The 26,268-nt window shown below is 42.9% G+C and overlaps 1 protein-coding gene across 6 annotated transcripts in view; it reads right to left on the reverse strand.

Moving 5' to 3' along the window:
- Window positions 1–2,727: 2,727 nt before the first annotated feature.
- The window catches only part of GOLGB1 (golgin B1), a 53,650-nt gene continuing 30,109 nt past the window's right edge, over window positions 2,728–26,268 (reverse strand). For 4 of the 6 annotated variants that reach the window (XM_082309340.1, XM_082309342.1, XM_082309341.1 and 1 more), the window contains 10 exons: window positions 20,772–25,771; window positions 17,732–19,682; window positions 15,891–16,069; window positions 13,918–14,083; window positions 12,653–12,784; window positions 8,723–8,881; window positions 8,493–8,590; window positions 7,821–7,955; window positions 5,646–5,751; window positions 2,728–4,398 (listed from right to left, as the gene is read on the reverse strand). In XM_082309340.1, coding sequence (XP_082165466.1) covers window positions 4,264–4,398; window positions 5,646–5,751; window positions 7,821–7,955; window positions 8,493–8,590; window positions 8,723–8,881; window positions 12,653–12,784; window positions 13,918–14,083; window positions 15,891–16,069; window positions 17,732–19,682; window positions 20,772–25,771 — 8,061 coding nt within the window. In that variant the 3' untranslated portion in view covers window positions 2,728–4,263. Of the gene's footprint in view, window positions 4,399–5,645; window positions 5,752–7,820; window positions 7,956–8,492; window positions 8,591–8,722; window positions 8,882–12,652; window positions 12,785–13,917; window positions 14,084–15,890; window positions 16,070–17,731; window positions 19,683–20,771; window positions 25,772–26,268 lie in introns of those variants that run through there. The other 2 variants (XR_014227890.1, XM_082309343.1) reach the window with 2 other exon arrangements.

The following is a 26,268-nucleotide window of genomic DNA, read 5'->3' on the forward strand; positions in this document are numbered from 1 at the left end:
CCAGTCTGTCTAGATCTCTCTGCAAGGCATCTCGTCCCTCGAGAGAGTCAACAGCACCTCCCACTTTATTGTATCACCAGCGATCTCCTGCATCCAGATAATTGATAAAAACATTGAACAGAACTGGCCCTAGGATTGAGCCCTAAGGAACACCACTGATGACTGGTTGTCAGCCAGGTGCAGCCCCATTCACTACAACCCTTTGAGCCCTGCCGTTCAGCCGGTTCTTCACTCAACACACTGCGTACCTGATCATGTCACAGTTGGACAACTTGTCCAGAAGGATGCTGTGAGGGACAGTATCTAAAGCCTTACTAAAATCAAGAAAAACTACATCCACTGCCTTCCTTAGGTCGACTAGGTGGGTGACTTTATCATAGAAGGATATCAAATTAGTTAAACAGGACTTTCCTTTTGTGAACCCATATTGACTGTGCCTAATGATTGCATTGTTCTTTAAATGTCTTTCAATAGCACCCAGTATGATCTCCATAATTTTTCCAGGAACTGAGGTTAGACTAACAGGTCTGTAGTTTCCTGGGTCTTCCCTCACATCCTTCTTGTAAATTGGAATAATGTTGGCTAGCTTCCAGTCAGAGGGGACCTCCCCAGACTCCCAAGACCTTTGGTAGATGATCAAGAGGGGTCCTGCCATAACATCCGCTAGCTCCTTCAGTACTCTGGGGTGAATCCCATCAGGCCCCATGGACTTATGAACATTCAGCTGGTACGGCTGGTCCCTTACAATTTCAATGTGCACAAATGGAAGGTCACTGTTCCCACACTCATGGTCCTCTGACTCAGGGGACTGGGCAGCCCGAGGTCTATGAATATTATTAAAGACTGAGGCAAAAAAAGCATTGAGCACCTCAGCTCTTTCTTCATCCCTGTGAGTCACGTGACCATCATCAACAAGAATTGCTTCAATGTTTTCTTTAGACCTTTTCTTGCTATTAATATACTTTAAAAAGCCTTGTTGTCTGACACAACACGACCAGTTTCAACTCTTGAGATTTGGCCTTTCGTGTGTTCTCCCTGTGTATGCGAACCACAGCTCTGTAATCTTCCTGCAAAGCCTGACCTTGCTTCCAGAGATTGTACAATTCCATTTTCCCCTTGAGCTCCATGAGGAGTTCCCTGTTCAGCCAAGCTGGTCTTCTGCCCCACTCCTTTGACTTTCGACACAGTGGCATTGTCTGCTCCTGTGCTTCTAAAAGGTGCTGCTTAAAAACTGACCAGCACTCGCTGACTCCCAGGGCCTCAGATTCCCAGGGGACACTGCTAAGTAGCTCCCCGAATAGCTTAAAGTTTGCTGTCTTGAAATCCAGGGTAGCAACTCTGCTGACCTTTTTTCTCATTACACCAAAAAATTTAAACTCAACCATTTCATGATCACTGTGGCCAAGACAGCCATCTACCATCACATGAGCCATGAGCCCTTCTCTATTCACAAACAAGTCTAGGAGGGCATCTTTCCTAGTTGGCTCACCGAGTACTCGCATAGGTTCCTCCTCTTCTATCTCATCATGCACTTTGTCTACCATACCCAGAGCCTTATACCTGTTCTGTAAAGGTAGCTGAGAGGGTAAGGAGGGGTTCTTCTTACAGGTCCATGCAGTAACCTGCTTCCACTCCTCCCTATCCCTTGTAACACCGCCTTCCTCCTGGCACAATCACGGATCCTGGACCTGCCTCAGTAGTGGCCAGGCTGAATTGGCTTGTGTGTACCAGAGATGGCAGAGCACAGCTCCATTCGTTGATCTCCTTCTCAGACTCTATTGCAGATAGATCAAAAAAATAAGCAGGACAAGTCCATCAAACAGAGAAAAAACAGAAAGTTGAAATGTCTGAAACAGGAAACATCAGCTAAAATGCCACATCTTTCATGCCACAAAGCTGTTTGATCAGACTATTGGATCAGGAGTTCCTTCTGAGGTTTTATTTTATTTATTTATATATTTAATCTAAGCTGTAACTGTTCCATCTGAAGGTATAAAATATTTAAATGTCTCTGAACCAGCAGAAGCATATTTCAGTTCAGAAAAACTTGCATCATGGGCTTTAAGGAAACATACTTTGCTTGTAATTCTTCCTCCTATTAAATAGAGTGGAAACATTATCTATGGTCTTACAACACCCCGTTACTAGCTTTTGTTCTAATGGTGGTAGGGGATTGCAGTAGTGAATATGAACAAAGGTACCTTTCTTTGGCTACAGAAAGTTGGAAGAGGACGTTACATTTTAAGTAGCCCCATCTAAGTTAGCAGCATGCTTCCAGCTTGCTGTTGCTAACTCCTGTGTCTTTCCTGGGGTTGCACAATTCCAACAGGGTGCAATGTTCAGTCAAATGCGCCTAAATGCAAAGAAAAGTAAACCCAAGCAGATCTTGTTTTATTGGAATTGCTTTCACTATGAAAGTGCTATTTCCTTCTTTTGTCATCGCAGCAAAAGCTGAAAAAGGCTGAGAGAAGTGAGATTGGGGAAAAAGGTCATCTCCCTAGGCATTCAAATGATAGGAAGAAACAGAGCTTCTGCAATCAACATACAAGAAAGCATACACAAAAGTTACCTACAGTCCCATGGTGGTCCTGTAAAAGGTATGATACAGCAGCACTATACCCTCAAGAGACCTCTGACATTTACATGACAACATTACAAAAATTCCATCTGAAAAATAATCTTTATTATATATACAGGAGCACATGCCCCAGGAAGCTATAGGCAAAGTATTTGGTCACTGAATTTTATATAGTTGAGGAAGTCCACACAGATAGTCAAGGGTAGTGCACAAATGGATATATAGTGCCAATGTTCTGGACCTGCCAGAGATCCAATTATTTTAACTACCATGATGAAATAAATCCATCCTCAAACAGGCTTTGTTCACTGGCTAGAGAATCTTAGTTTACCAGCAATATCAAAAGAACTACCTCTTTCCCATGGGAAAAATGTGACTGTTATACTCTAGCAAGAGGCAGATACAATCCTTCTGGCAAGTACTCTGAACAGAATGACCACTTGATCTCTGACAGGGAACTCAACTGGAACTATCTTCTTTGCATTCAGCATTCTCCCTTTGGAAGAAGGCAGTTTCAACTCCAGGAGGTATTCAGGAGTACTTTAGAAAACACAGCTTTCCATGTATCCTATAAGATCAAGTCCATCTGCATCAGTCTGCTTTAGATTCAAACAAGTCCAATGACCAGCACTAGCTTTCTACAACAGGCTTTTCCTAAAGCAGAGATGCCAGAAGGTTTCAGAACACTAGTCCCTTCCTCAGCGTAGGGGGGACAGTTTATTTTTGGAGCTTCTGCCTTTGATTTGGGCCCACATACCACATTATGGAATCCTTCAACACAGCCTGTACAGGTTTAAGCTTGTGACAATGGTTCAATGGATGAGAATGCAAGAGCATGGCTGCTCTTCTTTCAAGAGGTATGCAAGCACCTTCCATCGTGCAAGGTGCACAAATGCTATAAACAGCAAGGTTATTAACTTAGCGCTAAAAAGTTTCTTGTTTCCTATTCCTTTTCAATAACTAAATTACTGACATTATTTTACAGGCTTGTCAGGGCAGACATGTGACCGTTTTTAAATGGAATGCTCAGCAGGTCCAGATATACTAATTTTGGCCTTTCTTCAACAGGAGACGCAACTGAGCAGGAAACGTGATTTTGAAATTCAACTCATGTTCCTTAAAGTGTCCACAACTTCCTTAGGATACGCATTTCAAACAGCGCTGAGCCACAGATCAAATCTAAGGGATGCAAGAAAGCGAAGAAGCTTCTCTTTCTTATATCTAGCTACAAGGCTTCCCCAAACTAACTCACTGATTCAGTCCAAGAGGGGGAAGGATCCTGCAGTTCCCAGAAAGTGTTGAAGTACTGCAGCAACTCAAGAATATTTTTCTTATTCCTACCACAGCACAATACTATATAAAATGAGTGGTGCTACCTCCAGGTACAGGAACAGATGCTGTCCTTGAAGCTTCTAGTGTGAGGACCCTGGCTCAGAAAATGTACCACTCATTTAAAAACACCGAAGGAATGGCAGATGTCCTGGAAGCAGATCCCAAGCACCAGCACTGGCTGCTGCATACTTAGACAGCAAGCAATCTAGGTGCAAGTTGCCAGGTGCAGCTGCTCCTTAAGGGTTGATTTGGAAAAAGAAGGCAGCTGGGTGAAGTGCTACCCTGTCGATAGGGAATGCAGGCCCAGGGACTACACAGAGGATTGTGGCTCAATAAAAGGCTGTTATTCCTATTCATAGGTGGCCTGTAAAGCACAGGAACAGCAGGACATGGAGAGCAAGCAGATACATGGCCACTAGTAGAGGCAAGTGGGTCCGGGAACGGAAGAGAGAGCGTAACAGGCGGCGTAGTCCAAGGATATTCCGAGTCTGGAAGAGTAAAAGAGAGACCAGTCAGTACCAGGAATGGATATGTCCCCAGCTGCCTTCACCCAGAGCTCTCCAGACCATGAAGATAAGTTTAAGCTAACGAGCACGAACCTTCCCAAACCCATTCCACTGTCACATTCGACCTCTAGAGCCAATCCTCAGTGAAATATTCCCCTTCCCCTGCTCTGGGCACGTTTCTCATGAACCAGCTCTCTCCAATTCTGCTTGAGAAAGGGCAACAGAATGCAGAACATCTCCCTCTAACATTTGGTCCCCACGAATTTCTAGCCCCTCCAAGTGAAATATAAACAAATGGATCAATGGTAATTTTCTGCCAGAGCCTCAAGCTACTAGGAATCCTGATGCACTCTCTGGCCTAGAAGAAGAAAATTATTATTTATTTGTTGCATTCTTTCACCTTTGCAGCTGAAAGGACTTCTGAAGCTGTTGAACAAGCTGCTGTAGAGTGACCTTACTCTACAGGAGCTCTTACAGGAGCCCTCAGACAACGTAACATCTACTGGCAAAGTTCCAGTAGAAAGAAAAAACTGTCTATTCTAGTAACAAACCCCAAGCATGAGCACGGAGTAGCATCCAGTTACGGTTTTTGCTATAATTCTGCTGATGCCGCTCTTGAGAGCGCCACCCCCATGTCTTGAAGAAACCAGAGGGGAAACTCTTCATCAGGGCTTAACCCTTGAGCAAAACAGGACAGGTGACTGCCAGGCTGTCATTCAGTACAGTGAAAAAGCAGCTCTCCACTTAGACTCCCAGCCTGACTGACACAGGTTTAAAAGACAATGAGTAAGGAAAAACTGAGGTGGTTGCTAAACGAAAGGGCAGACTCTTCAGACATTGCAGATGCGAGGGCCAGTAACACGTATACTTCTTATGCATGAGATTGCATATTGTTTGCACAGACTTTGCCTATTTGCTCACCACTGAGGCCTTGAATATTCCACAAGGAACCTGGGACCATATTTTAGGCACAGACAATGCTGGCCTGCATTTTAGTGACCTCTGAAATTTAGTCTGCTTATGCAGACTAGCAGAGCCACAAACACAACAATACGTGGCTTTTGGCATGGAAGGCAGAGCAAGACAAGAGCAGAAACCTACACAAACCCAAACAGATTTAAATGTGCCTTCAGAAGGATTAAACTGCTATAGGTTCACAGTTTTCATTTCACATTTTCTTCCATCAGCCAGGGCTCACATTGTTGACAGCTGTGAATGTAAATTCTTACTTTGCTGAAATTATTATCCATGGAGTCAATCAGCAAAGAGTGTTCGTGACTTGGAATCATATCAATGCTAGCACTTAAGGAAGACGTCCACTCACTTGACTGCAACCTGCCACAAAAAACATGAAATTAAATTCAGCTCCTTATGATGCCTCAAACCAACACTGTAGACAAGCTTAGGAAAGGTGGTATTTCTTCAAAAAGTAATCAACCACTGCAAGCAAGCCATGGCCTCACTTGACAAGAACTGGTTTCATTTGTACAACTGTAGTGCCTCCGGAGCTCAAGCAGAGCAGGACTGGGTGATCCAACTAGCAGTAGTCCTCCTTCCTCTACCAGGAGGCTGGTGAAAGTGCAACACAGTAGGCATGTCGTGCCCTCTGTGTAAGTTATACTTGCTCAGCACCAGCCACTTCCTGTACCCAGACATAGCCATAGTCAGAGAGAAAAGTAAAACTGCCCTCCTGCATGATGTGCAGATTAGCATTCCTCTCCAGTAGAGAGGACAATTCAGCTGCTAGCAGTGGAGTCCTTTCTTACCTAATTTATAGCCCATCACTTCGAAACTCCTGATTTTTTTTGGTGCTGTTTTTTTCCTTTTGTCTTTCAGGAATTTCAAACTCTTTAACTTAACTGAGGTCTCCGTGTTTGACATGGAGGCTTTCATAGTGTGTGACTTGAAAGAAGCCAGGGCAAATGATTTAACTGTAGATTTTAAATTCTATGAAATTATTTTGGAAGCCAGCTCTGGTCCCAGTAGTGCTGGTTCTTACTATTTTCTAGTGACAGATATTCAAGATTGATAAGATACTATTAAAGAATGAAATGCGGAAGCAGCACTGTCAAATCTTCAGGCTAGCATTAGTGAGTGAAATCAGTTTTAAGAGGCTTTCATAGACTTTAATGCTGGAAGGGGCTAGAGTTGTCTGGCTTGTATAGCTATTACCAGGGAACTTCATCCAGTATTCTTCCATACAGACCATTATTTTTTGGCTGAATCAGCATGTGTGTCAGAAGAAAGCCATTGTTTTCATGTAAAAGACTCCAACAGTGAGGTTTATTTTAACTACAAGGAGATGCATAGCACAAGTGCCTACAATCAAGTTACATGATAAAACCCACTTTTATAGTCAATGAGGAGAAACACGCATTTCTAACGTGTGTGGCAGAAGGCCATGAAGTACCCTGTACCAGCTACAGCTGGTTCCAGCTGGCTTGGCAATGGATGATGCCTCACTGTGTGCCAAAACTACAACCAGAAGAGCATATGGTGCCTCTGCTCAAACATATTAAACAAAGGGTGGTAGCTGCTAGGGGAAGGATGAAATGAGTAAGAAACAAGGAGCAGCAGAGAGAAATCACTACATGCTGACCCCAGCCTCCTATGCTGCCCTTTGCCTCACCAAAGGGACTGAGTGTAATGTGTGGTGCAAACAATGGGACTGGATACTAGGAAAGGGGGAGGAAAGGTGTCTAGACTAAAGTTGAGCCTGGGAGAGGCAAGGGGAAGTGTTTTCCTTAAGTGTTTAATTGTTTTTCAAACTTCTACTTAATTTGGGTATTATGTTAATTGCCAGTACATTAAAATTGAGTGACATTCTTCAAGTCAAGACTGCTTTGCCCATGACAGACAGGTGCTTACTGAGGAGACAAATCTCCTGGAAGTACAAAAACTCCTCTTCTGCCTTCACTCAATTCCCAGTCTCCAAATTATATTTTCCAGTAGTTAATTTAACTCATTGAGAAAGCTGGCATCTCATTTCTAGTCAGAATTTGTCTTAATGTCTACTCAATTGTCTTATTCTATCTTTGTCTACAATTGAAGGATAGCCTGAACATCAGGAAACACTTTTGTACTGTAAGGGTGACTGAGCACTTGCACAGGTTGCCCAGGGACGTTGTGAAGTCTTCATCCTTGGAGATATTCAAAAGCCATCTGGACATGGTCCTAGGCAACTGGCTCTAGGTAGCCCTGCTTGAACAGGGGCATTGGACCAGATGACCTCCAGAGGTCCCTTCCAACCTCAACCATTCTGTGATTCTGTGATAGACATGGCATAGTCATTTCTATGCCCCCAGTGACATTTGACAGAAGGATGTAATGAAGTGTAGATGAACACGGAGATAGGATCACCATACTTTTATGGTGATACTGCCTGTTTGCTCAAGCTCCCTCACCTCCTGATCTGATCCTGTGCTGCAGAGAGTGCCTCCTCTACAGCAAGACGACGGTCCCGTTCTTCCTCCAGCTGCTCCTCTAAATACTTCAGATCCTGCTTTGTGCTGCTATGTAAATGTTCTGTTTCCGACAACCTGTCAGAAAATAACCAAGCATATGCCAAGAAAGGGCTAATTCATGGACTATACTGCATCACATCAGAAAGGAGTTCCTTGGCTCTGTTGTCCATAGCCCCACCTTCTGAAAATTATTTTGAAAGGGTATGAGGAATCATGTGCTAGGTCTTGATTCCAGAAGGTTACAAGGAATCGTGTGCTAAGCCTCAATTCCAGACACTCTCAGGCTAACAGCCTCGAGACCAGGACCACTGATACACTTAAGTGGTTACTGAGGACCCAGCCCATCAAATCAAAGATGCTAGTTTGGCTGGTGATGGTCAACTGGAATTGCTGCTGCATGTTCTCTCTTCATTTTTTGAAGTTCTATCCAAAGAGATAACTAATGACAGCTGTCAAGAGCATATAACAGTTCTTCCACTTCCACAAGGTCCTAATCTGGAACTGAGTTTTTCCAACACTCTGACAGAGAGTAACAGAAATAGGCTCATCACTAGCCCAAATACCTCCATCGGGACTAACATCCCCACACTTGTTTTCTCAGGCTTTCTTTACCTCAGCTGTAACTCCTGCAGTTCTGGTGTGTAACTGCCTCTCTGAGGCTCATTCTTTTCTTGGGGTGCTCCTGGAGCAGCATCTGTTGCAAACAACTCCTGAAAGAAAGCATAAATGTATGGCAGATAGCACTGAATGAAGAGGACAGAAAGTAGCTACAATGATGCACAGTTACTGGAGCCATCTCCAATAAGCTGCTTCTTCCCTTACACCAAGAAGACCACCCTTACCATGCCCTTGTCTGCAGACTGCAGCTCCTGGAGCTGCCTCTCAAGCACCAAGCAGCGGTTCAGAACCTCATTGTAGTGCTGATGGCTCTCACAGATGTTCCGACTGCTACCGCGCAGCTGGAGGGAGAGGGCATTTTTCTCCTCAAAGACCTGAGACAGCTGAGAAAAGAACACAACTGCTAAGTAAAGAACTCGTATTTTTGTGAAAGCAAAATTGTTCCCTGTGTAACTGAGGGTAAGAATTCTATTGAGAACATGGGAACTGCCACACCGCACATTACTAAGGTCCAAAGACCAGTGATAATCTCCAACAGTAGCTTGTGGCTAAGGTTTCCAGAATAGGAGTCCCAAAACATCAACATGATGTACAGAATAACACACTTCCAAAACAAGATTTCTAAAGTGCTGAGATTGACCTAAACCTTTCAGAAATATCACCAATAAATTATGATTTTATATTCTTGCTTTCTCCTTGAATGCAACTCTCTTTCTGAAGATTGCTAAATTCTGAGTCTTCCATTTCCATGTGGGAACTGGACTGCTTGTGATTCTGCACTGAAATACTGAAACTTAAGATCGTGGGCAGCACTGACGATCACAAGCATGCCTTCCAAAGGAGGGACTTCCTTCAGGAGTCTAGAAAGCAGGAGGCTAGAAAGAACTCCCAACAATAGAAACAGAACCTGGAAACAACTTTCTTCACATAATATCACTCTCTGGTCCCTTTGTCTGGTCTTCCTCTCTCCCCCCTCCGCCCCTTCCCCCATTGTCCCCCCCAAATCTGTCCTCTCTCTCCCCTCTCCCCTTCTCTTTCTTTCCTCCCCTCTCCCTCTCCTCCTCTGTCCTCTTCCCTCCTCCTAGTCACTTGAGAAAGGGCACTAAAATTCAGCGACAGAAAAGTTGCTGATTCAGACACTACTGTCACTGATCCTCCTGAATGTGGTCTATATATGGCCTGGAATATCCCTCTGGTCCATTCAGGTCAGCTGTCCCAGTTGTGACCTCTCCCAAGCTCTTGCCCACCCCCAGCCTACTCAGTGCAGGGAGAGCAGAGTGAGAAACAGAGAAGGCCTTAATGCTGTGCAAGCGCTGTTCAGCAATAGCTAATACATTGGTGTGTTATCAACACTGCTTTAGTCACAAATCTGTAACACAGCACCCTAGAGGCTGCTATGAAGAAAATTAACTCCATCCCAGCCAGCTTCAGTACACAGAGCTTTTAACATCATCACCCACAGTATTCACATTTGGAAACTAAGGAGCTATGAACAAGACAAAGGAACTGCTACATAGTCAAAAATTAGCTGGACCACTGGACTCAAAGGCAATGATCAATGGCTTGACAGCCAGCAATGAGAAGAATACTCCTGGGGCCTACCTGGGGTGTAGATTGCTCAACATTGACAGCAACATGAGTTATGACATAGAGTATAGCATAAGCAATTTTGCAGCCAATATTGAATTTTGGGGAGTGGCCGACATGACAAAGACCAAAACTTCAATCTGGAGGGACCTTGAGAAACTTGAGGATTGGGCCAAGAGAAATCTCAGGTTCAATAAGGAGAAGTGTAAACTTCTGCACCTGAGGCAAAACCTATGCATCAGTATAGGATGAAAAGAGACTCCCGAGGCAACAGCTCTGCTGTAAAGGACCAGGGAGTTACAGCAGCTGCCCAGCTGAATAGAAGCCAAGAGAACATCCTCATTGTGAGCAAGGCAAACTGCCTACTGGGCTACCTTAGGAGAAGCAAGGCCAGCAGATTGAGGGAAGTTATTACCTGGTCTGCTTGGTACTAATAAGACTGTACCTGGAATGCTGGGACTGGTTTTACATCACTCATTTTCAGCTGAGGAGGTCTCAGTTGACTGGAGGTTAGCAAATGTGATGCCCATCTACAAGAAGGGCCAGAAGGAGGATCCAAGGAACTACGGGCCTGTCAGTCTGACCTCGGTGCCGGGGAAGGTTATGGAGCAGATCATCTCAAGTGCCATCACACGACAAGTACAGGACAAGCAGGTCATCAGGCCCAGTCAGCAGGGGTTTATGAAAGGCAGGTCCTGCTTGACTAACCTGATCGCTTTCTATGACAAGGTACACCCACTTAGTGGATGAGGGAAAGGCTGTAGATATTGTCTACCCAGACTTTAGTAAAGACTTTGACACCATTCCCCACAGCATTATCCTAGAGAAACTGGCTGCTCAAGGCTTGGACAGGTCTACTGTTCACTGGGTGGATGGCCGGGCCCAAAGAGTTGTGGTGATGGGAGTTAAATCCAGTGGGCGGTCAGTCACAAGTGGTGTTCCCCAGGGCTCAGTACTGGGGCCAGTTCTGTCAAATATCTTTATCAATGATCTGGACGAGGGGATCAAATAAGTCTCCAGATGACACCAAGTTTGGCAGAGTGTTCATCTGCTGGAAGGTAGAAAGGCTCTACAGAGGGATCTGGACAGGCTGGCTCGATGGGCCAAGGCCAACTGTATGAGGTTCAACAAGGCTCAGTGCTGGGTCCTGCACTTGGGTCACAACAACCCCATGCAACACTACAGGCTTGGGGAGGAGTGGCTGGAAAGCTGCCCAGCGGAAAAGGACCTGAGGGTGTTGGCCGGCTGAATATGAGCTGGCAGTGTGCCGAGGCAGCCAAGAAGGCCAATAGCATCCTGGCTTGTATCAGAAACAGTGTGGCCAGCAGAACTAGGGAAGCAATCATCCCCCTGTACTGGGCACTGGTGAGGCCACACCTCAAATACTGTGTTCAGTTTTGGGCCCCTCACTACCAGAAGGACATTGAGGTTCTGAAGCGTGTCCAAAGAAGGGCAACGAGGCTGGTGAAGGGTCTGGAGCACAAGTCTGGTGAGAGCAGCTGAGGGAGCTGGGGTTGTTTAGTTTGGAGAAGAGAAGGCTGAGGGGAGATCTTATCGCTCTCTACAACTACCTGAAAGGAGGTGGTAGCGAGGTTGGTGTTGGTCTCTTCTCCGAAGTAACAAGTGATAGGATGAGTGAAATGGCCTCAAGTTGCACCAGGGGAGGTTTAGATTTGATATCTAGTTTCTGTCTAATGAAAGGTGTCTCTGCCCATGGCAGGGGGTTTGGAACTAGATGATCTTTAAGGTCCCTTCCAACCAAAACCATTCTATGATTCTATGATATTACAAAAAAATTCTTCACTGAAAGGGTTGACAAGTATTGGAACAGGCTGCCCAGGAAAGTGGTTAAGTCACCATCCCTGGAGGTATTTAAAAGATGTGTAGTCGTGGCACTTAGGAACATGGCTTAGTGGTGGACTTGGCAGTGTTAGGTTAACGGCTGGACTTGGTAATCTTAAATGTCTTTTCCAACCTAAATGATTCTAAAATGGATAAAGAAATGGGAAGGAGTCCAGGAAAAGGCTGCTGAGATCGTCAAGGGATTGGAGCACATGATGCCTGTGAGAGCTGGGCTGCTTTAGCCTGCTAAAGAGGAGGCTAAAGGGTCATTTTACAATAGCTTACAATTAAATTAAAGGGAGTCATAAAGTAGACAGAGCCAGACTCTTTTTGATAGTGGCAGAAAATATAATAAGGGGCCATAGCCACAGACTGTCAGACTAGACATTAATAAAAACATTTGCATTAAAAGTGTAGAGCAGAGCAGCATTGCACAAAGGCCCAGAGAGGTTCTGGAATCTCTATTCTTTTCACCACTCAGCTAGGCGAAGTCATGGCTGACCTGATCTAATGTTGGTGACAGTGCTGCTTTGAGCAGCAGAAGGATGTACTAGATCATCTCCACAAGTCTCTTCTAACTAATATTTCTGATTTTGTGTTACTTCACTAAATGCCCGCAAGAACAGAAAGATTCATTCCTGCTCCCTGAGCCCTATTCAAGCCTACCCTCTTCCCCACATTCCTCATCCTAGAGTCTGCAAGCAAGTATAAGATGTAATCGGTACCTTGCTGTTTAACTGCTGAATTCTGAGCTCTTTTTGGTGTAGTTCTTTCAGGCTGTCACTTAGCTGGGCCTGGAGATGTTTTGTCTCTGTTTCTAGGCTTGAGAAGTCCCCTCTCAGAACCTCTGAAGAAATCTGCAAGGGAAAGAACAATGAAAAATATACTGCACACATGACAACGCACTCTCCTATTAGTTGTCTCTGTTTAGTATTCCAAGGTCAAAGCCCAACATTATTCCTAGGCCTGGAACTTGATCTGCTTAAGCAAAACAGCAAATGGGAATAAACAGAAATATCCTAAAAGCCATCTGAAAATCCAAACAGTTAGGAAGATCACTGAACTTGCACATACAATGGGTCCTTCTGAAAAGTTGTCTTAAAGCTGTCTACAACACAGGAAGGAAAAAAATAGCATATGAATGAGAACAAGAAAAACAAACAAAAAACCAAAGCAGTGTCCACACTGCTCTCATTCAATGTACACTAAAAGGTTAGCACTGAAGCATTCTCCTGGAAAGCATCACATGTACATTGTTCTAGCTTTTTCTTTGCATATATGCATGTGTGTGTCAAAGGGATAACAGGAGATTTCCTCCCTCCTCCACTGACATAAAAGCCTCTCACTGGAACATTATAGATGTGGACAGGAGAGTTCTTTCCTTGCTCATAATGGAATGGTATTGTACATGCAGCAGGCAAGCATCCTTCCTTAGACCAAGCAAAATACTCAAAATATTCCACTCCACTTTTAGGACTCTGATACAGGGGAAAGAAGTCAGAAAGTGCAATGTTCAATCCTCAGCCTCTCTGGGCTTAAGTCAGGATTGTAGATCCCTGTCATGGTAAAAACAGCAATAAAAATTCAATAGGAAATTTAAAAATTAGAATGTGACATTAAAAGGAGAACTAAACTAGAACATCTTCGATTCAAATACAGTGCAAGAGGCAATTCTAAAATAGCCAGAAAGACCTGAGAAGTTCCATGCTGCTTAGGAGGACCTAAGGTGCCTAGGAAGCCCTGTCGCTTTTACTCTCTTTCTTGAAACATTAGGAACCGTGAACTCAGGGAAGAGCACATAAGGGTATGCCAGAGTTTTCTAAAGGTTTTCAATGATCTGAGTTGCATTGTTGGTATAGTCCTTGGAGGCCACACAACAAAATCCAATACTGCAGTCTGTACAAGCTGAATACAAGCAACACGTGCTATTTTGGCTGAATTTCAAGCCTCACATTTCCATGCAATAAAGAATCTGTGTATTTCTACCCACCTTCATTTGGTACTGCTCCTCTACAATTTGAGACTTGCTGAGGGGCTGTCTCATTTCTTGCATGATCCTTTGTAAATGGCTCAGTTGCTTGTCTTTTTCTGCTATGACCATCAGGTACTGCTCCTTTATGCTGCTGTTCTGCTTTTCCCAGGTAGTTTTCTCTTGTCTGCCCAGTACAACACAAGGAAATTACGAGGAAGTTACCAGTATCACTTATGATATCCAGGTATCCAGCTCAGAATGAGCCGAGGATGATTCTATTTCCTATCATTACCCCATGCCAGAAAAGAAGTTTTATAACTAAGCCAAACCAAAACAACCCACTTAAGTACATGAACCTTAAAAGCAGGTCTAAGGAAGTATTCTGTATTTGGCTCAACACTGTAGATTGTTCAATGCTCACACTTTGGTATTCCTGGATATTGTTTTGATCTTGCTGCACAGAGAGTTTCATCAAGCAAGTCATTGACAACGCCACTTGTTATCATAACATTATCACTGCCTCAAATATGCACCAGAACCATAGCATTGATCCCAACATGCAAACTTTAGGCCTTAGCTTCATTTACATTGTAGAAGCTGGACAGGAAATAAGTCTCCTTTTCTTTTATCAGGAGAGAAATAAAATTTGTAAGCTGCTTCAAACTTTACGAGATCTGAAGTGTTAGTTTGAGGGTCACACTGGGGGCAGGGGAAGGGGGAAGGAGCACTACAAGTTTTTATATCACTTTGGACAAAGATAAGCCATACATCTTTCCACAAAAAAAACCCATCCCTTTCACTTGAGGTTCAGTCATTCTTAGATGGACCTCTGAGGTACCTGAAAGGATTTTTTTTCCCCATTTTTAGAACGGAGCATATTTGTCTGACTAGTTTTAGTCTAGTTGGAGATGACAATTTACTAGACTTGAATTACAGACTTTTTTAAAAACAGAAGACATAAAGCAAGTAAAACAAAGGATTAGACAGTCATACAAAATGAGTATTTTCTAAACAATTATATCAGTGGGATAAAAAGGGTGTTCATCATCAGCTTGGAATGGAGAGTTCTGTAACTGTATGTCTTGGTTTCAGCTGGGATGGAGTTAATTTTCTTCTTAGTAGCTGGTAGAATGCTGTGTTTTGGATTTAGGATGAGAATAATGTTGATAACACACTGATGCTTTGGTTCTTGCTGAGTAGAGTTTACACTAGTCAAGGACTTCTCAGCTTCCCATGCTCTGCCAGGTGCATAAGAAGCTGGGAGGGAGCACAGCCAGGACAGCTGACCCAGACTGGCCAAAGGGCTATTCCATACCATATGACATCATGCTCAGTATATAAGCTGGGAGAAGAAGAAGGAAGGGGGGGGACATTCGGAGTGATGGCGTTGGTCTTACCAAGTAACCGTTACATGTGATGGAGCCCTGCTTTCTTGGAGATGGCTGAACACCTGCCTGCCGATGGGAAGTAGTGAATTAATTCCTTGCTTTGCTTTGCTTGTGCACACGGCTTTTGCTTTACCTATTAAACTGTCTTTATCTCAACCCATGAGTTTTCTCACTTTTACTCTTCCGATTCTCTCCCCCATCCCACCGGGGAGGAGTGAGCGAGCAGCTGTGTGATGCTTAGTTGCCGGCACGACACTATATACATAAGCTCCAATACAAGAAACAGCCTAAGTTTCCTCTCAAACAGATGATATTGGCCACCACTGGAAGAAGGAAATAAAAGTTAAAAGGTCACCGATCTATTTCACACAGGCATTTCCTTCCAATATGTTGGGCTGTAATCCTTCACTCTAAGTCTGAGGCAAAAGCTGAACAAGGAAAACGTGCCCACTCCTGAAGGAGGCAAAGTGATTTAGTGACAGCTCACACAGGTAAGGCTGAGGTTTTCAATGCTTTCTTTGCCTTCTGCCCACAATTGCTCTTTGAAGGAAAGAAACAGCACATTTGCATCTCTGAGACAGTGAGAAGACAGACAATGCTCACCTAAGCTGCTGGAGCTCCTGCTGGTAGAAAATACTTTCTTGCTTCAGCTGTTCTTGGAGATGGTGCTGTTTATCTGCGTCTTGCTGATATTCCTGCAGTTGTGCTTTTAAGCGAGAATTTTCAGCTGATTCTACCCCAACCAGTATGTATTGCTGCTGCAGATTCTTCAGCTCTCTTACCTTTAATTAAAGGAAAATATCAGAGTGTGTGACAACCAAGCAAGCAGCTAGGTTTATTACTTATAAGTGGTTAAGAGCATTTCTCACTGTGGCATCTGGAGGAAAAAAGTCACATTCAGATGACAGAGAAACTAGAAATTGAATCAGTGATTACAACAGTCTATTAACAAGCGCTCAGAAAAAAAAAACTCAGAGAATTCTATTGCTAATGAGAGTAGTGAATTTTGAAACCTTCCATGAAGATTTGACACACATTAACAAAAAGACCCTGGACTACGATATTAATTCCCTTACTCAGAGGAAGACAAAGTGAGACAGAAGGAGCTGGTTAAGAATAACTCCTGAAGTTGGTATTTACTGTAAACCAGGGAACTGAGGAACTAAAATCTTTTTGACAGTCTACTCAGACTGGAATTAGAAATAAGGTGTCATTACACATCCATCACTGCAATCAGTTTTCAAAGACGAGAAGACGTGACTGACTCTGGAGACAAGTAAGTACTTAATGAGTCAGGAGATCCCTCTACTGAGGCTCTATCTTAGTATTAGCAGATATGCAAGTTCACATTACACAGATATGCAAGTTCAACAAAACAGCAGTAAAGGATACATAAGTCTACAAATAACTGAGATATAAAATGGACAAGAAGGAAGATGTGTTTAAGACAGTATCACAAAGTCTGTTGTGAATTAACAGAAGGGAAAACTAAGACAGACTAAGTGATGGAGGAAAATGATTGTAGAAGTCTGTTATCTGACCAGCAACTAGAACTCTGAAACTTGCTGAGCCGCATTGTGCCAGAGACTGTACAAACACAGACACATTAAGTATGCAAGCATGGATGTCAAAATGAAGCTGCAATGCTTTGTACCTGTCTTGACAATCAGCTGCCAAGAGAAGAAACAGACCCAAGTCTGTGCTCTAGTCTCTTCTAGAAATCCAAGACAAATCAAATGCATGAGCTCCCATGGACGTGGACTAAGCAGGTTAACAGGGAAGCCATATCTTATTTCTATGATTCCATATTTTAAATCAAGCTAAGAAGAGAAACCACCCTGCAAAGTTAACAATGAAATCACACCTTTCATATGTCAGAGAAGATAACATAGATGGCACATACTAAATCCATGGGATCTGCTGGAATGTGCCCACAAGTGCCAAGGTCATTGGGAGGCAACTCAATTACCTTTGAAAGGTCATGGTGACTGGGAGAGGTTACTGAAGACTGGAAGAAAGCAAATGCCATCCCTACCTACAAGAAGGGCAAGAAGGAGGAACTGGGGAACTGCAGCCTGGTCAGCCTCATCTCCATCCCTGGGAAGGTGATGGAGCAACTAATTCTGGAAACCATTTCCAGATACATTAAAAAAACAGGTTGCCCAAAGAAGTTGTGGAATATCCACCAATGGAGATATTCAAAAATCTGACTGGACACCATCCTGGGCAACCTATTCCAGCTGATCTTGTTTGAGCAGGGGTGTTGGACTAGAAGATCTCCAGAAGTCCCTTCCAACCTCAAACTATTCTGTGATTCTGTGAAGACAATGATCGATTTTTCACATTGCAAATACCAGACATATGCGTGCTGAATTTTAAGATCTGAAGATCCAAATCTCCTATGGGGCTTTAAGTAAAAGCAGGAAGAGAGAACAAGGACTTACTACTCTGTCTCTGTCATTCTGCAAGGAGGACAGTGCCTTCTTAAGACTCTGCACTTCTGAAGGAGTGGTGGAAGTGCTCTCTTCTGCTTGTTGCTTCACTTCTTCAATCTTATGTGTTTTGCCCAATTCATTCAGCAGGCGGTCTCGCTCATTCTGCAGGCTTGCCATAGCCTTGGAGAAAGATTTGACTTGGTTGGAAGCACCTTCCAGTTCTGAAGACAAATGGAGAAGCTCATCATCTTTGGCTCTGAGCTTCTGATTAAGTTTCTCAATCTGGGCCAAGAGACCTCTTTCATCAGTGGCTTTCTGCAGTTCTGTCAGCTCAGACCTCACTGTATCTCGGTCCCTGGCAGTGGAATGTTGCTCCTCTTGTAGCTGAACTATCTGTTTCTGAAGATTCTGCACTAGAGTCTTTTGTTCCTCTAAGTCTGCAGAGTATTTCTGTTTCAAAACATGAAGGTCTTCATTGGCCTGGTCCCAGCTATCCTGAAGAGAGCTCATGGACTTCCCAAAAGACTGAATTTGAGCTCTGAGATCTTTGTTTTCATCTGTGACTGCAAGAAATTTCTGTTCCATTTCCATCAAGTCCCGTGCCAGCTCTGCTACTCTCTCTTCTGCTGTTTCTGTTTCATTCCTCATTATCCCTGCATCGTGATGTAGGTGCTTCAATTCCTTTCGAAGCCTGTCCTCAGCCTCTCCCACTCTCTTGGCTGCATCCCTTTGAACACATACTAGTTCCCCCTCAAGTTCTGTTATCCTTTGCTGTGAGAGGGAAAGCTTATGACTCAGTTCTCGTGCCTCTTCCTCTCGGACCTTCAATTGTGCTTGACACTCCATGATAGGACCCCCTTCACGTAATGCTGTCATCTCACTCTGCACCCGAGACAGAGAGGACGTAAGAGTTTCAATCTCTTGAGACATACTGACTTTATCCTCTCTCAAGGCTTCCGTGCACTTCCTGAGATCATCCTGAGTATGTTCAGACTCTTTCAGTTGCGTTTCTATGATTGCCTTCTCTTTTTCCAGAGTTTGGATCCGCTGGAGCTGTGTTTTGAGAAGTTGTTTCTGTTGGGAGTCCTTTATTGAAATCACTTGGTTCAGGTCTTCTCTATACCGCACCAACTCTGCACTCAGCTTGGCATTCTCAGAGTTGAGGTCATCCATCTGGCTATGAAAACTTCTGATTTCTTCCTTGAGCTTATTGTTTTCAGCAGCAGCCTCTTGAATTAGCTGGTCTTTTTCCAAGATTATAACAAGATGACGTTCCTCAAGTTGCTTGTAGTCTCTCAGTATGCGGTCTCTGTCATCTTGCAAAGATGACATGGACTTGGTGAAGGAGTCCAGTTGTGCCTTCTGCTGCTTACTTTCTTCTCTGCTTATTTTCATCTTTTCAGTGAGATGATCAAGTTTGTCAAGAAGTTTGTTCTTTTCATTTTCCAAGGCTTTTTTATCTTCTTCCTCCTTACTTAGCCTATGCTCCAACTCTTTCATCTCTTCAGAATGTTGCTGCTGTAATTCAGATAGAGCAGCCATAACTGCTTCTTCCTTGGCAGACAGCAAACTAATGATCTTTTGATCCTTGGCACTAGTTTCTTCATGCAGCTTATTTGTTAGGTCCTTGGAAGCTTGCAAATCGGCCTCAAGCTGTTCACAGCTGAATTTAAAATTCTGGATACTGGTCTCTTGTTGCTTGACCATACTCCCCAGCTCTTCTCTGACCAATTCACATTTGGTGAAGGAATTCTGTAAGTCAGCAAGCTGGCCTCTCAGGCTGCTGATTTCTGATTCCAGTTTCTGCTGTTCATTCTGAGACTTGCTGTACAGTTTCTGAGACCCTTCAAGCTGAGTCAAAAGCTCCTTTTTTTCCTCCTGCAACATTTCACATGTCTTTTGATGATGCTGGATCTCCTTCCTGGATTCAGACTCCCAGTCTTTCTTGTTGTGTTCCAGCCTGAAAATAGAGAAGAGAAAGTCAGTCACAAATCAATGAAGTATCTCAGTATCCAAAACCACAGCAATAGTTTTCATTGATTCTACTAATTTAGAAGAGCCACAAAATTAGCTTTACTTTAAGAAAGCAAGCTGGAAATATCCAGATGATTAATTTTCCCTCAATTCAAAATTCAAAGCATCTTTTAAAGTTCTGACTGCACTACTGCCTGAAGGGAGTGGTGCTGAGAGAATATTTTTTAAAAGTTGTCCAGTGAGATAAATCTTTATGTCAATATTGAAAAAATGGAGGAGGTTAAACATTGGACATTATCACCTCCTTTTCATTAAAATACTTCTTTTGCTCATCCATTGTAGAAGAAAAAAAAAAAAAAAAGAAATCTCTGTTCTCATATGCTTGATGTTCATTTCATGTTGCAGCATGCAAAGATACAGCATTTTGATCACAAACTTTATAGAACAATTTTACTCATGTAAGAACAGTTTGGTTTTGAATTTTGTAAATTCCCAGATGTACATTTTGGTACGTTTCCACAGCTCCATCTTTCCCTCAAAATCTATTTTGGGATTAAACCGGAATGATGTAACCCAATGCTCTCTTGACCTGCCAAGTTTAATCCCTGAATGCAACAACTCTATGCAAAATAATCTATTTCAAATTTCAGATTAATAAAGACTCTAGATAGTACTCAGATGGCTACTGCTTCTCACAGAGAACAGATTTAACATGTGCACCCTAATGATGAAAAGAAGAAATATTTTAGTGTTAATCTCCCTGTATCCTTGTGCATACAACAAATACATAGTAACTCCCTGCAACTTAACTACAAGCCTCTTTTCTATCCAAACATAAGTGATCCAGGAGATGAGCCTTATATTTATGGCTTTATTAGGAAGACTAATTCTGCTCTCCATCCTAGGCATTCATTAGTTTTGCCAATCACATGTCACACTTAGCATATTTACATACTCAAAATCCGTTCTTTCTGGTATACTGCAAAAGGAGAGGGGAATCCTACCTCACCTCTGGCTGCTGCTTTGTCAAAAGGAAATATAAGAATACCAGCTGAGTCATTATCACCTTCTTTACCTGGATATATGAGCCTGAAGTTCTTCCACATGTATGGTCATCTGCTTCATCTGGTCCTTTAGCACAGCACAAGTTTCCTCTTTTGAACGTATTTCTTCCTCCTTCTTTTGAATAGATTCAGTGAATTTCTTCTCCCATGTTTTTGATTCATCTATGACTCTATCCCTGTCATCTTGAAGGGAAGACATGCTCCTGGTGAAGGCTGCAAGCTGGGCTAGTGTTTTATTTAGGTTGCCTTCCAATTGCTTGGCTTCTTGATCCTTTGTCTTCAAGGAGTCTTGAAGATCACTAACAGTTGTTTCCATATAGTCTTTCTCCCTCTGCAAAGTTGCCAGCTTTTCTTCCATTTTTTTAATTTCCTTTAAGTGCTTGTCTTTTTCCTGTTCCAGTCTTCTCTCAAAGTCCTCATCTTTTTTCTTCATTTGAATTTTAATATTCTCTTTGTTTGCCTGCAACTCTTCTTTCACTTTGACACTCTCTGCTAGAACCCTTGCTGCCTCACTCTGGGTGTCATCCAATACTACTCTGCAGAGAGCAAGCTCTGCTTGGGCTTTCTTGGTGTCTTCAACCGCTTTAGCTAAAGTCTCTTTGGCTGCTTCTACCTCTTTCTGAGACTCACTCTGCAGAAATTCCAGAGCTTTAACAGTTCTTTCTAAACTACTGTTCTTTTCCTGGCTTTTAATACAGTCCTTCTGCAGCTGCTTAATCTCCTGCTGTTTCTGTTTCAGCAATTCCTGAAGCTCCTTTACATGTGTGCTGCTGTCTCCCCTCCAACTGCATTTTAGCTTTTCTACAAATTCCTTTTGCTTTTCTGAACTTGCTTTACTTTTCTCCTTTGCCATCTGACATTTCTCCTCCTCCAGTTCATGCATCATTCTCTGCAAACTCTGAAGCTCATGTTTCAGTTGCTCATTTTTGATTTGGAAGTCTGTTGCATCTTGCTGGTAATTTCCAATACTCCCATTAAGTTCTGCCAGCTGATTCATGAGCCTTTCTTCCAAATCATCCTTCTCAGCCTCTAGTGTGTCCTTCAGTTCTGTCATCCTGATGAGATCGTCTTTGGTTTTTTGGACCGTTTGTTCCATCTTTGCTACTGTGTCCTGAAGAGCATTCAATTCATGGACTTTCTCTTCCATTTGGGTCTCTAAAGCCCGTTTCTCACCTGCTAAAGTCTCAACACACATGCGGATGTCACCCAGCTGTTGTTCTGAAGCCCTCCTATTATCTTCTAGTTCTGTGATTCGCTCTGTGAGATCAGCTATCTGCTGTATGTAGGTACCAAGATCTTCACAAGGACTACTACCTTCAAATGCTTTTTGTTCCAGCTCTGCAGCAGGAGACTTTGGTCTATAACTTATGTCCACTTGATTTTCAGTCCTCTCCATTGGTGGTGGTGTGGCAACTGCCTGATTTGTTTCTTCCCCTGTTGTCTTCTGAGCAACATACTTGTCTACCAGTTCTCTGCTTTCCTTCAGCTTAGATTCTGTTAACTGCAAATGACACTTTAAGTCTGTGATCTCTTGAGTAAGAGACTCCTTTTCAGCCATTACTGTCTCAAGCTGAGCAGAAAGAGACTGGTAATCCCTCCTAGGGCTCTCCAGATCTTCTTCCAGGCTACTATTTGTAAAGACATCTCCAGTCCTGTGTAGCTCTCCATCCGTAAAACGCATCTCTGCTCTAAGCTTCTCGTTCTCCTCCTCTAGTTCCAGGATCTTTTGTTGCTTTGATTTTGCAAATTTCCTCATTTTCTCCTTCATTCCATCAATTTCCTGTCCAGCTTCCTGTAGCTGCTTATCTGTTTCCTCCTTTTTTGCTTCAACACTTTTCAGCTTAATGAAAATTTCCTGCTTTTCCTGCCTAACAGTTTCCAAAACACGCTGAATCCGCTCAGCCTCATTACTCACATTCTCATATGACTGCAGGAGAGTTTCATATTCTTTCTGAAGCTCCCGGTATTTTTCATGCCACTCAGAACTCTCAGCAGCTTGAAAGCATTTCAAGGATTCCATCTCCTTCTCCAGCTTCTCCTTCTCTAGAACAACTCTATCTAGAGTAAATGTCAGGTTTTTACAGCATCCATCAAGATTCTGATTTTCTGTAAGTACTTTATCAACTTCCGCAATAAGTTTTTCTCGCTCTTCAGTGAGGTCCACTAACTTTTCTCTTAAAGTATCTGTTTCTTTAACATGGCCACATATTTGGCTTTCCATATTCGTCAACTTGACAGAAAGATTTTCAATAGTAGTTTTAGCATTAGCCAGCTCCTCTTTTAGAGATTTGCTCTCCTTTAGTGCCTCTTTTCTAGAGATAAGTGCAGCTTGCAACTTTCTCTGCATTTGATTCTTCTGTTTAGCTGCTTCTGCACCGTCATCTTGCTTCTCCTGAATTTCAAGCAACTCTCTTTGCAGTCGCTTGCTTTGTTCCTCATGTACCTGAGCCTGAGTTTCCAACTGACTACACAGTCTCTTGACTGAATCCTCTTTTTCTGTCAACTGTGCCTGCACATTATTGAGAGCTTCACTTTTCTCCCTTAACTGCAAGTTAAGAAATTCCATTTCTTCATCCTTCTGGTGCATAAGTGTTTTCAGGTCTTCCAGACTGCCCTCTCTACAAATTTTTGCTCGACTCTCCTCCAATTCTGTCTGAAGACTTGCTGCCTTAGCTTCAGCTTGGTCAGAGGTTCTCTTTAGCCTTTCTATGTCCAGAAACAACTGTGCTATGTGCTCTTGCAAATGAAAGGCTAATTCTGATTTGCAAGCAAGTTCACTTTCCATATGGCTAACGTTATATTCCAATTCCTCTTTCTCCATCTGCAATTTTTCAAGTTTTTTCTTAAACTCTTCCCCAGAAACATCTGCAACTTGTACAAGCTTGTTATTTGTTGTATTTTCTGCTTCCATGCATGAAGAATCCAACCCACCTTGATTCCCAAGAACACTCTCTGTTGATCCTTTCTGTTCTTGGAGTTGTCTGAGCTGGGCTTGGATGCTCTCCTTCTCTTTGCTTTGCTTATCAAATTGTTCTTGTAGGATGTTGTAATCATCTTTCTGCTGTTTCAGCTGTTCTCTGTGATGCCTGTCTTTTTCTTGAGCCTTTTTTATAGTGTCTTTGCGAGATACCAGGGCTTCCTGAAGTTTTTTTTGAAGTTGTTCTTTTTCTTGTTCAAGAGTTGAAATCCTCTCTTTCAGAGCAGACTTTTGGTTTTCTTCAAGATTTGTAGCTGCTGAACTATTTTTTTCGTTTTCTTCATAATCTTTCGGCCTTTTATTGGTTTTAGTTACTTCGTCAGCAATTGTCTGACCCTCCATGATTTCATCTTTAATTGAAACAATGTTTGTCTTACCTTGCAAGCTTTGCCTCATTTCCTCAATCACTGCCTGCAATTGTGCTTCAGTAGTTTCTTTATCCAGCAGGTCCTTCCGGATGCTCTGTAACTCAGATTCCTTTTCAGAAAGCAATTGCATTAGATACTCCTCACTGGGCTGGCTTTCAAGATTCACTTCTCTGCTTATCACGCTTGTCATGTTTTCCTCCCCTTCAGCTTCTTGACACACTGAGGTTCCTGATTCCTGTTCTCTTCTCAGTTGTACTAATTCATTCTCCAATTTGCTAACCTTCTTCAGAAGCTCCCTCCTGTTAACAAGTGCTGCCTGCAGCTTCCGCTTTACTTGCTCATTTTCTTTTTTCAGAAGTTCAAATTTATTTACTAATACCTCGCTTTCTTTACATGCTGCCTCTGTCTCATACTGCTGCTCATATGCCCCACAATTCAGATATGTATCTTTTGCTTCTATGTTTTGGTCTTTTTCTTCCTGAGCTTTTAATAATAGACTTGTTTGCTCTTTAAGACTCTTCAGCTCATTTCCTAGAGAAAATTTCTCTTCATTCAGCAGGACCATTTTCTCAGACATGCTGACACTGATCTCTGTCATCTGTTGGTCTTTCTCCAGCAAGGTTTGTTGCAGGCTCTCTATAGACTTGGTGTGTTCAGCAACAAGCTGTTCTAAGCTTGCCGCTTCACGTCCCTTTGAGGCTAAGTTTTGGGAAAGCTCTTCTATCTCAGCTGTATTCTTCCTCAAAAGTTGTTCTAGATCAAGTACTTCACATTCCTTCTTCTTGATCTGGCTTCTCAGATCTTTTAGTTGCATGTCCTGGTCAGAAAGCTGAAGTTGCGCTTCATCCAAGTCTTTTTGCAAAGCTTCAATTTTTATCTCCTTGGATTTGAATTCGTTTTTAAGGCTCTGGATTTGTTCTCTCAGAAGACTGCTTTGACTGTCTGACAGTCTCTGCTTTTCTGAAAGAGCTAGGTTTTCCTCAAGTTGCTTCATCTGATGCAGGAGCTGATCTCGTTCTTCAGTCAAAACACAAAATGCACTGTCAGAATCCTCAAGTTTTCTTCTGTATTCCTCAGCCAACTGGTTAAGCCTATTTATTTCTGCACCTTTTTCTCCTAGATCTTTCTTATAGGATTCTTCTGATTTCTGCAGAATTATTTGCAGTTCTGTAATTTGGTTTTGTAACTTTTTCAGTTCTTGAGATTGAGAGGTGCCAGGCTCTGGATCTGCTGTAGAGACTTCTTGCATTGCCTCCATCTCCCCTCTGCAGGGGACAGCGCTCCCCTGGGACACTTCTTGAAGACTGATCCCGTTTTCCTGAAGCACACCAGTTTGCCGCATTTCTATTTCTCTCAGTAACGAGCTACTGCCCAACTCATTTTGTGTATCTGAAGCCTTTTGCTCTTCCCTCTCAATAAACCATATCTGGGAATTATCTTCCAGCTGGTTAGCTGCTTCTCCTGTTTGGTTACCTGTAGAAGTTTGGCTGTTTGGGCCCTTGAGCTGCCTTTTCAGAAAAGTTATTTCTTCTTGGGCTTCTTTCAGTTCCAGCAGCAAAACTGACAGCTCTCTCTGTTTCTCTGCAGCAAGATATTCTAGAATTCCAGGTGGACAATTTTCCTCAGTAAACTGCTCGCTTCCATTGGGACAGCCACCTGTTCTTGCCTAAAAGAAAATAATAGGTATAAATTTTCCTTTGAATCCTGTGAAAGGGTCACTTTTGGAAGTATCTGCTTTCCACATTTTGTAGTTCAAGGATATCCTTTCTTGAGCTGGCTCCAACAAAATGACCTGAGGGGTCCTCCTGTTATTAGTGAGGCTACTGCGATAAATAGTAGCCTCGCTAATAACAGGAGGACCCCTCAGGTCATTTTTGTTCATTTCAGTTTCTGAAGTTGCATCATGAAAGATTCTGGCTTAAGGATTAGGCCATAAATGTAACTTCCCATTCTCTTATTTCCCATTCTCTCCTGATTACAAGATAGTATGATTATGAAGTGTTTCAGTTCTCCTACGATTCTCACAAGCCCTCCAGTGTACTCATCCAGACACATTTTCCTGGCATCCTATCCATAGTCTCTTAATGAGGAGATTTTGTCCCCTATTCTATCTGTCCATTTAACATGGCAAAGAAACAGGGCAGAAGCCCATATTCCAGTTTG

The sequence above is a fragment of the Platalea leucorodia genome (assembly GCF_965183815.1).
Source record: "Platalea leucorodia genome assembly, chromosome: 4".
NCBI lineage: Eukaryota > Metazoa > Chordata > Aves > Pelecaniformes > Threskiornithidae > Platalea > Platalea leucorodia.